The sequence below is a fragment of the Bidens hawaiensis genome, unplaced genomic scaffold, assembly GCF_021521415.1.
Source record: "Bidens hawaiensis isolate Kalapana, Puna unplaced genomic scaffold, B.hawaiensis_p1.1 tig00024294_1, whole genome shotgun sequence".
Classification (NCBI taxonomy): Eukaryota; Viridiplantae; Streptophyta; class Magnoliopsida; order Asterales; family Asteraceae; genus Bidens; species Bidens hawaiensis.
The window spans coordinates 66,617-78,279 of NW_027493831.1; the positions used below are offsets into that span (position 1 = coordinate 66,617).

The following is an 11,663-nucleotide window of genomic DNA, read 5'->3' on the forward strand; positions in this document are numbered from 1 at the left end:
TCGTCTTAAAGGGTAAAAGGTTTCAAGTGTTCGACCCTTATTAAAATGGTTGATAAACTTTCAAAGTTAAACTTTATTAACGTTATTAAATGAACGTATAGTTGTTCTAGAAGTCATGTATAAGATATTCAACTGCTAGATGTTGAAAGAGATGTTATTATTGCCTTTAAAGGGTAAAGGTTTGGACTTTTGAAACTCTTATTTATACTCGACTTTTTTATGGTTTAAAAGGAAGGGTCTCGGGTCAATGTTTCTTCCTAAAAGGGTAAATGGTCTTGGCTAGGTCTTTATAAAACGGTCAGGTTATACCCTTTGAACAGTTCTCAAACTGAACTATTTATGGTGCGTGACCCGGTTGTGTGTTGTATCCGAGCGTAAGACTGAGTTGATGATGATCAATCTGCTTGGAATCCTTCACGGCCATATCTATTTATATCATGTTGAAGGAGGTGACTCACCAAACATGTGGCAGCATGTGGAGCGCAATCAACCAAGAGATGACACCTAGCCTTTGACTCATCGTGCAACTGACCAGGAGACGACACATGGCATGATGACTCACGGCCCGACGCCACCGCCAAAAATAGTAAGACGGCTCTCAAGCGGCTTGCGAAGTGCAAAGTGCTGCATTGCACTCATCGCCCGTGCGCGTGCGCGTCGAGTGCTCTGCAGCCTTGCTAACGCCACTAAGTGTGTCTGTCACAAAAAATTAATCTTGGGAGTCTTCATTCTTATATGGAGGTCACAAGTTTATTATTCTAACAATTTGGGACACACACTCACTTTCCATATTTCACATTCTCAAACATACAACTTAGAGTATCGCTTTCTCATTCATCGTTACTTCAACTTGGACACGTTAAACAGCTAATTAATTAGTAACACACGCTAATATTCAACTGTCTCTAAAATTTCCAACACTGCCCACCTCAAATCGACTCAAAGATCATAGCCTCAAATGGATAGCAAATAATTATTCTAATCTGTCTTATTGATTAGAACTTCCAATCCTTGATCTTGGTAAGATTTGAAGTTTTAACTATCTAAAATTTCCATTTTTAACTATCTAAGCGAATTCATGGATTTCAATAAATAATTTAATATCTAATATATTAGATCACTATGTATGATTTAGATATACTAGGATTCATCAAAATTCTATTGAGTTAAAATCACCAAATAGCAAATTTGGTTTTTGATGTGTTTTGAACCAAATTTGCTATATGAACATAACATAATGTGTGGAGTAAGTTAATCCATTGGTAAGTCAAGAAATGAGTATGTGTTCTTTGTGAAAATAACCAACTTTTGACGTAAATGGTGAATTTGTATAGAAAGGATGTCTTGATCGTTAACAACCGATGGGACTCAACCAAAGTGTGCTTAAATCATTAGAACTAATCGAAACTTGAAAATAGGTGAAAATGGTGTTATATGTCAAAATATTCTTAAAAGAGTATGTTGGGTAGTGGATGCACCAAATTTGGTACCTAATCGGTACCAAAGTTTTGAGTTTCGGGATCGGTATGCTACCGGTATTTCCTGATTTTTTACCTTCGGTACCGGTAGTATCCCGGTACCAAACCGAATATTTCGGTACCGGTAACGGTAACAAGAATTGGGGATTTTTGGGATCGGTATTTTTGGTACCGGTACGGTACCGTGATCATCCCTAGTGACTATTCTATTTGACAAAGATTGGTTTAAATTTGCACCTATCTTTTTATTTTTTATTTGAATGACAAATTGAGATCATTCGCACCTGTCTAATTGGCAAATGTTGCAAGTGTACATCAAAGGGGTCGAGAATGATTTAATATAGTTTGGTTAGGAGTAAAAATTGGTATGCTCTACCAACTAATGAAATAATTTGAAAGATGTATAAATTTGTTAAGGTCATTTGAAGCTCGTGGTCAAGGAGTTCTAGATGTCAAGACAAGTTCAAAAAACTCCCCATGTATCAAATGTAGGTGATATCAACCACATAAGATCTTAATGGGTGAAACTTATACGAATTAAGTATTATTAACATTACTATGTTTCTGTAGTATTTTAGGATAATGAACTAAGTTAGTGTTGCCATAAATTAAACATGATAGGTGTTAATCAACAAGTGTTCTTGGTGAAAGAATACTAGTTGAAACATTAACTATCAATAGAAATCAATTTATATAATATAATAGGATGTTTAAGGTAAAAAAGATTGAAGCTGAATGTAACGATTCATATTGAAATTATTAAATCTCAGAACGAGTTAAACATTGTACATAAGGAATGTAAATGAAGACTGCTAAGTGTTTTAACACAATTAACTTATTCTGAATAATCTGTTATGAAAGAAGATGCAATGTTTGATAAATATAGTAGGATAAGATTATTAAACAACTTCACAAATTCTGCATAAAGATTAGTTTATGATGTCTCACATAATCACATTAATGAAATGATTAAAATAAACCTGGATTGAATTTGGTTTAACAACACACCTAACAAGTAGCTTGTATATTATTGTTAAAAACAGAATTACACAGAATCAACAGATATAATCGAAACAAGGGGTTTCTTTCATTTCATTCCATTCATGAACACCAAAATAACACCACTATTAAAAACCTACATCCCATTTCCAACATAGCTACACCAACAACAACCAAATCTAAGCTTTCTTTGGAGACTTGGCAGCCTTAGCAGGCGACTTGGGCTCTTTCACAGCCGCCGCAGACTTCTTGGGCAACAAGACAGGGTTAATGTTGGGAAGCACACCACCATGAGCAATCGTCACACCCGACAACAGTTTCCCAAGCTCATCATCATTCCTGATTGCCAACAACACATGCCTAGGAATGATCCTACTCTTCTTGTTATCTCTTGCAGCATTTCCCGCCAACTCCAAAACCTGATTCAAAATTAAATTCAAATTAATACCCAATTCAAATCAACCAATTTTAAACAAAACCCTAATTGTTAATTAATAATAAAATTACTAAATATAAAAAATTGCTTACTTCAGCAGCAAGGTATTCGAGAACAGCGGCTAGGTAAACCGGAGCTCCGGTACCGACCCGTTTAGCGTATCGGCCGTTCTTGAGGAACCGGCCAACTCTGCCGACCGGGAACTGGAGACCGGCTTTGACGGACCGGGTGACGGACTTCTTCCTTGGACCGCCGGCTTTGCGACCTGCAGCACCCTTCTTGGCTTTTCCGGTGGTTTCCATTTCGATTACTAGCTCTTAGTAAGTTAATTAATTAGTGACTTAATGGTTTGATTGATATTTTGGGTTTGTTGCTGGTGAGTTGTTTATATAGTGGTGTGATTGATGACGAGGATCGGGAGTGTTTGGGTGGATTTGTTTTTGGCGGTTGGATTTGGGATTCATCAACGGTGGAGATTTGTTTATGTTGGATCCGTGTGTTGGGTAAGTAGCCAATGAGAGAGGTTGGTGAAAATTTTAATTTGTGTTAAAAGTTTTTGGCTTTTCCCGCCGGATGGTTGTGTTCATGTTTTTAAAGAGTTTGAAAATAAATAGTATACATGTGGATTAAATTGGAGGTGATTTATGTTCTCAAATATTATAAAAATATAAACGATTAGATTTATATTAAGTTTAATCATGTTTTTATAACTTTTGTATAGATTGTTCATTATTTATAAATCTTTTAATATACTAAAATATATCCCTTCAAAGGTTATGATATCTAACTAAGGTTGTAAAGACGATGCTTGTTGATGTTGAGATTTCAATGATTTTCTAACAAGAGTTCTCAATCAACTTGGGTTGATCTGGTTTTGATTTTCTTATGTTTTCCACCCCATGAATAAAAGTATTTAAAAAGGGGTTATGAACTGACATCGTTTGTTGGATGAACAAGAGTACACACAGTAACTTGTTGAACTGATCACGGGATGCCATGGATTAAGTTTGGATTTTAAAATCAGTTAGAGTGTCACATACGAGAATGTCTTAAACCAAGAACATGACCTCCAGCAAGTTGATTCCCGGGTAAGAGTCACGAGTCCAATAGGATTATTTATGTAACTCTTGCCTTAGACATAACTGTTTGTCTAAAAAAGTCTAAAAATTTAATTATTGATTCCCGGGTAACACACACGTTTTATAACACTAATTGTCCTCTTATCTTCTTTATTTGCCTAAAAAAGTCTAAAAATTCATGATCTAACAAAAATCAATATACCAATCATAACTAAATCAATAATTAGAACTCGGGCTTTAAGTTACTTACCAGAACCAATTTAAAGATGATTGAGGCTTGAAATTGCTATTAGAACTTACTAACACTCCAGTTTAATTCACAATATGTTGAGTTAGAATTAACAACTTTTTCAATCAACACAACAAAGCACACATGAACACTTAAAAGAGGTTGAGGAATGATAAAAAATGATAGCATGTTATTGACAAAGCTCAAAGGAAACATTAGGTTTACTTGGCATATACGTAACATAATGAAGAGTCATATGGATTAAAGACAAGATATGTTAGACATGGTTCCTCTTTTGTTGTAAAGTCGAATTATTATTCTTGAAATCACACAAATCAAAACGTTCAATCCATCCGTGTGTGATAGATATGTATATATACCTTAAATAATTGGTGGTCGTGTATTAAAAGAGGCTCGCAGTGAAATATGATAAAAGATGTAAACATGTATGAATCTCAAAGATTGACAACAAAAACCAACTGGGAACTACAACTTTGTGGAGAAATCGATGTGAAAATAGGAACATAAACCTTTGGAGACACCGATATGAAAGTGGAAACATTAATCTACAGATTTAGTGAGAAAATTGCCAAAATCTTTTAGATCATTCATATCCAAGCTTATATCTTTATCTCTGTAATTAATTAAAAAAACATGTGTTTCTCTAAATTTTGTTTATTTTTCACATATAACTCTCTATTTTACTCGCAAGCATTTATTTTATTGTTTTTTTTTCTCTTTTTATATACTCACAACAAAATATAAAGGTTGAATGTGAGCATCTAAATATACATGTGTACTTTGTTTTTCCATGTAGTGGTGTTTTAGAGCATGCACATCCCTCCATATCATCCACCCTATATTTAACCCAAAAACAAAAGGAGGGAAATTTCCATAATAGCCTTTTTTTTTAGAGAGAAAGCCTAAAATAGCCCAAAGTCCCTAAATATTCCCAATATAACCCATTAAAGCTGGGCTAAGGCAACGCCTAGGAAAAGATCCGTCGAGATCTTTAAAATAATAGAAATTTGACATGTGTCAAGATTTCTGAAAATCCAACGAGTTATATGAAAATATTGGGGGCCGGTCCATATTTTCACTAAATCTTCTTCTAATAAAACAGTATTGCCCAACAGTTTAATAATTTTTCCTACCAGATCCCTTCACATTTCAAAAACATGAGAAATTGTGCCTTTAAACTCAGTTTTTCAAGACACATTTGTGGTGAATTTGTACCAAGGAGACGAGCTAGTGGTTTATTTCTTATGAGTTGAAATCTAATCCACACCTACAAAATTAATTTTAATTTCGTCTACACCAAAAGGATTTTAGGTAATTCCGTCTACTCTGACATGATTATCCAATGAATATAACTTTCATTATTTTCATATACATGTGTTTCATCTTCATACTCCTCCTTCATCCATTAAATAAACCGGCTCATACAACCATAAACCTTAATCTTCCATGGAATTTAATAATGTTGTTGTTTGTTATGGTGGTGAATGGCAAACCAATAATGGAAGCTATGATTATGTTCCCCTCTTAAACTTCATGGTTTGGATTCAAGAACAAGTGTTAGTGAGATGATTGTGGAAGAGAAGGTGAATGATTGAGGAATATGAGATACTACATATAATTTAAATTATGGACGGACCTGGAAGAACTTACCTAAAATCCCGTCTTCTTAGAACAAATTTACCAAATATGCGTCTTGAAAGACTAAGTTGAAAGACACATTTTTTCATGTGTTTAAAAGTTGTACGAGTCAGGCGGGAAACCTTAATAAACTGTATGGCAAGACAACTTTTAAGAATAAGACTTAGTGAAAAAATATGGACGGGTCCCTCAATATTTAAAATTATGGTCTCCTTGGTACAAATTCACCACAAATGCGCTTGAAAGAATGAGTTTAAAGGCACAATTTCTCATGTTTTTGGAATTTGAAGGGATATGGTAGGAAACATTATTAAACCGTCGGGTAAGACTGCTTTACCAAAAGAAGATTTAGTGGAAAATATGGACTGGTCCCCCAATATTTTCAAATAAATCGTCGGATTTTCATAAAACTTTACACACGTCAAATTTCTATTGGTTTAAAGATCTCGTCTATCTTTTCCCTATATGTCGCCTCAGTCCAAATTTAGTGGGTTATTTTTGAAATATTTAGGATTTTTGGGCTATTTTAGGTTTTCTCTCTCTTAAAAGGGCTATTATGGGAATTTTCCCATAAAAAGACATATTTTTAAAATATATTTGTAACTAAAAAAGAAACTCTCACAAGAAACTCTCACAGTTCATCCATCATATATATATATATATCATTTTTTTTAAATTAATTTCATCTTTTATATTGTGAGGGGATGTATGTATGTAGGTGAGTGTGAGCGAGATGACATAGGAGCGAATATTAACTTTTTTTATTTGGGGAAATATGTGGGTTTTTGTTAAATTTTAGTGGGTAGGAATACATATAGTGGATGAAATGTAGTGATGTTTTTGTTCAATTTTCTAAATTTTTAAGATGATAGGGATATAGTGGATGAGAATTAATCAAGAAATGTTTGACCACGGTTTTCTCCTAGTTCCAATCACTTTCAGGGTAAGTTGTCTTATGCATTTTTGAAGGTTTGTGTCTCAAATACAAAAGCCCTCAATCAATTTCTCTGATTGAGAAAATCTCGGTGGTCAATTTGATCTCGGTCCGTTAAGGGTTTTTCAGTCAAACTCATTTGACTTATCAATTTCTCTATCTTTGGGTCAAAACTAGCTTTTAGGCCAGAAATCTTTTTGTTCACCATTATCTTTTGAGTGTATTGGTCAGAACCCGACTCCCGACTTGAAGTTCGGATTTTGAACAGTACCAACTCGCTTAAATCTTTAAAATCTTATAACTTGAGTTTTACACATTCAATTAACCTGATTCCAGTTGCGTTGTTCTCGATTTTAATTATAGTTCATTATCTCCAAGCCTCAGGTTCGCTCGGGTTATCTCAGTCAGCACGTTAACGTTTGGTTTCTTGTTTATTTTTTATTATCTCTAAACTCGCCTAAGTTATAATGTAAGCAGTTACTCCCCTGATTTTACCTTTTTCACATATTGTATATTATACACACTAGCAAAATGTGAATATTGTGTGTTGATAGATTAAATGATTAATTGTTATTTGTCTGATTATTTTACTTTATCGCATTCGGAGATGTCAATCATAATCACATTAAAGTATGATCATACCTGTCTTAGTAGCTAAAGTCTGATTCACTAGGCAATGGTCAACCGACACCCTTATTTGCATTTATTTTGTCATAGTAGCCAAAGCCCGATTCGCTAGGCAATGGTCAACTGACACCAACTATTTTCTCATGGTTTGATTGATTTATGCTCACTGTATCAATTTTGCTCTTTTATTCACATATTATTACCATTATATCAAAACTGGTGATGTTCTCACTCAACATCGTGTTACCAACCTATATTATTTTGTACGTATATGTAGGTTATCAGTTGGTTTGAAGCTAAGGTGAAATATCATTTAGAGTTACCCTAAGTTAATTTAATTAATATACTATTGTGCTTGATTTTATTATTTTGAGATATTTAGTTTATTTGGAATTGTTTTGTAATTTGTTTGAACATGGTGTACTTGATTGAAATTATGACTTTAATAAATAAATTAGATATGTCATATTTAAATTGTATGATAATACCTTTTGAGCTGTGAACCAACGATTGGATTGTGACATTAGTGAGATTTTTACTAAGTATAATTGATTGATTGACCAATTGGCTAACGCTAATCCAAACTTTTTAAAAAATGAACCATAACAGTCTTAATTTTCAACCTACTTTCCTCTAATCAGCTTTTCAGCAACGAGGTTAAACTCCATTAGTTATTGCTGACGTGGATCATGGTGTAGAAAAAAAAAACAATGATATGGATTGCTTATGTGGTTGCCTATGTGTTAACCACCACCACAGCCGCCTGCCTCTCACAGTCACACCGCCGTGCACCACCTCGTACCCCTCCCCCAGCTAACCATGAATCATCATCTGCCATCATAAATCACCGCCATCAACCCTAACCCCCAAAATCACATATGTCACAGCCCCCGGCCCCTATACCCCGGGATGGGAAGCCGTGAACATTGATTGGTGGTATCGGTGTTTATTAAATTATTTTGCAGCGGAAATTTTCATCAGAACCGTAGTTAGGAAAAATGATCAGAGTTATAAAAACACCATAATTATTATTATGATAAAACGGGAATTTAATCCCTTTTGATACAAACATAAGTTTTATAGGGTTAAACCCTAATTTACAAAACACGTTTCTTTATTCTGGTGACAAGCCACTTATTTAAGCTGGAAACCCGCATGCATCATTCCTTTGTCTCTAACAAGTCACCTGAAACATGTTTAAAATATTTGATCAACAAGAAATACCGGTGAGTACATTCATTTGTAAGTGACACATTTTACAGTTACAACATTAAGATGTTTTTACACCTGCCTGCTTACAAATTACCGAAAGGTACTTGTCACTCGACCGTATCTGTGACTGTGGTCATATTACTTATTGGCTAACACTTGTCCAATAAGTAACGTGTAATAGCCCAGTAGGCAAGCCTTGTATACAAAACCACACAATACCAGTAGTAACCATCCCGTAAGTCTACAGAGACTTAATCACTGTAATGTATTTAAAATACTTTAAAAATATACTTGAAAACATTTTGATCATCTGCCATGAGTTTTATAGGTTTTGAAATCATCATGACAGTGTCGGAAAAACATTTGTCTCACGTAAATGTGAGTGGTATAAAAACTCGAATGTCTCACCTTGCAGGTTTATAATTAAAGAACACTTCCTGGTATTAAGTACCTATGATAAACACAATGTAGTATAACTAGATTAGTATAAAACCAATAATCATAACGATAATCACGAGAGTATAAACTTTACACGATGTCACAATGTCTTACCTTAACAGGCAGAACTTTCGGATTCGTGTATATAAGCTTCTTTCGATCGGATAGGATATCGTTACGACACTCGGGTATTATACTAAAATCTTAATAATATGTTTGTGTGTGAGAACTCATAGAGAAAAGAAAGTTTTGAGCGAATTCTGAAGGTCCCATTTCCTTTCTATTTATAGCAAGTTTCGGACCCCATCACGGTACGCGGTGGGCATAAATAGAAAGCCATCGCGTATCGCGAATAAGCATATATCTATGTGTCGAGCCAGTCCTAGGCCTGCTACGTGGCACGCCACGTGTCCTCTGCGTAACCTCCACGTCGCACCCATCAAAGCGCCACATTGCGCCCATCGCACTTCGCCCGAGCCCGTTCGCGTTCGAGTGCTTCGCACCCTCCGCTAGGACCACTGGGTTTGATATGTCTTATAAGAACATTAACATAGGAATTTTCTTCCTTATAAAGTGCTTACTAGTTTTATCATCTAACGATGTGGGACAAGAAATTTACAAACCTATTTATACTAAGGTGGGAGCCTCTCCTTTTCTTTCCTCCACCAATGTGAGATGAAATTTTCCTTCTTTCATTTTCTTACTTTTTCATTCTTTTGTTCATTTATTTGTTTTTATGGTTTGTTATAACATATGAACCTAACCCCTAAAATCATAAATGAACTCAACCTTAGTGTAGCATTCGCCTATTTTCAAATAAATAATTTAAAAAAGTAATAATAAATAAAATTTGCCTCACCACCACCTTGTACCCACCCGCACCTAACCATGAGTATCGGAGGACACGCCTCTGTGCGCCACAACGCTTGGGGGACCGAGTTGCAGCGTGTTTTTCATTTTTGACTCGTTTAATCCTTTTTTTTATCTTGTTTCACGAATCTTCTTATGTAATTGATAGACATGGATTTATTCCATGTTTTAAATCTATCCGTTATCTCTAAATCATCCTTTAATTCGTTTTAACTCCTTGGATAACCATAAATTTGCTGATAGACCTAGTCTTTTAAATTTAAACGATTTTGTGATCATCAAGCTCTTTCGTCTATATATAAACCCTTATTAGCATCTGCATAATTTCCACTCACCCGTCAGTTTTGACTTTCTCTTTCGAATTCAAGCTCAATCAAAGTGTTCTTCAAAGTTTGACTTTCAAAGGTCAAACGGGTATTCCAGTTCAATTTCTTCTGGTTCTTTCATCAATTATCGGGTAAGTTTTTGTTTTACTGTTAGTTATCAACCCTTGAATGAAATCCCTCATCTAACCTCAATAGATTTGGGGATTTCAATGTTCAACTGAATCAAATTCAATTTAGGGGTTATGTTAATAACAAATTTGGGGTTTTTCAGTTACACCATGAACTAACTTGAATTAGCTTCTGAGCCTTTTATGTTTGTAATTATGTTTTGGGTATGTTGGACCGAATCCGATCTCATATCGACATTCGGACCGATTACGAACCGAACACTCGCTTAAACTCATTTTGTTTTACTTTTTTTATTTAAAGACCTCAAGTTATAAGTTATTTTGGTCAAAATTTACTATTTTTATTTATTTGTTGTTATTGTTTGATTTTAGGGTTAGAATCACAAGTTTGGTTTGATCAGTTCGCTTAAGTCAATCTTTCTTATATTTTAAAATTTCCCCTCGCTCGCCAACTTTCTAAGGTGAGTAATTTACACCTCATTTTACTTTTGTTATTTTTGGGGCAACATGTGTACCACAAAAACCTTTAAAACTATTTATCACCCTTAACCACAATTCTAATTTATGCATTTACGTGTATTGCTCGATTAGTTGTTACATGTTATATGAATTATTGTTTGTTGCTTTATTGTTTGTGGCCTCATTCTCATCCTCATTAGTAAAGATCTCACACCCTTTTTAGTAGCTTGACCGAACCAATGTCATGCTGAACAATTTTTTATTTGTTGTTATAATTAATTGTTGTGATTCCGCATCCGTATATTAATTGTCTTTTACAGCTGTTATATATCAAATCTTGCATTTTGCTTCAATATTTGTGTTGACAAATATATTTATTTTTGCATATGTTGCATGTACTTATTGGACGATTGTATTTGAAACTAGTAGTTTTAGACATTAGGATATTCACCACATAAAAGACATGTGTATAGTTTAGTTTGTTTTGTATTACAGATTGTTTTGTTTGGACCATGATGTACATCGATTTTTGAAATAAATTAACTAATTATTGTCATTATTATTTATTGTGTCTTGTGAGCTATTGTGCAATCAGTCGTGCCCAGACATATTCCGTCGTAGGTTGGGACGTGACACTTGGTCCTGACTCAATGGTGATAGTGTGGCGTAGGCGGGTATAAAATGGTGGGTAAGGGTTTAGTAAAGATGTCGACGACGAAGAGGATTGTTTGGGGTGGAGGTTTGCGGTGTTAGGTGGTTGCAGGTTGAGGGTGGAAGTTTTGGTGGATA

The 11,663-nt window shown here is 34.6% G+C and overlaps 1 protein-coding gene across 1 annotated transcript; it reads right to left on the reverse strand.

Moving 5' to 3' along the window:
• Nucleotides 1–2,543: 2,543 nt before the first annotated feature.
• LOC143569042 (histone H2A-like) lies at nt 2,544–3,260 on the reverse strand. Its single transcript, XM_077055047.1, has 2 exons — nt 3,006–3,260; nt 2,544–2,896 (listed from the first exon to the last, which is right to left on the reverse strand). Exons 1-2 carry the CDS (start codon nt 3,213–3,215, stop codon nt 2,657–2,659), a joined length of 450 nt encoding a protein of 149 aa, XP_076911162.1. The 5' UTR covers nt 3,216–3,260; the 3' UTR covers nt 2,544–2,656.
• Between the last annotated feature and the right edge of the window lie 8,403 nt (nt 3,261–11,663).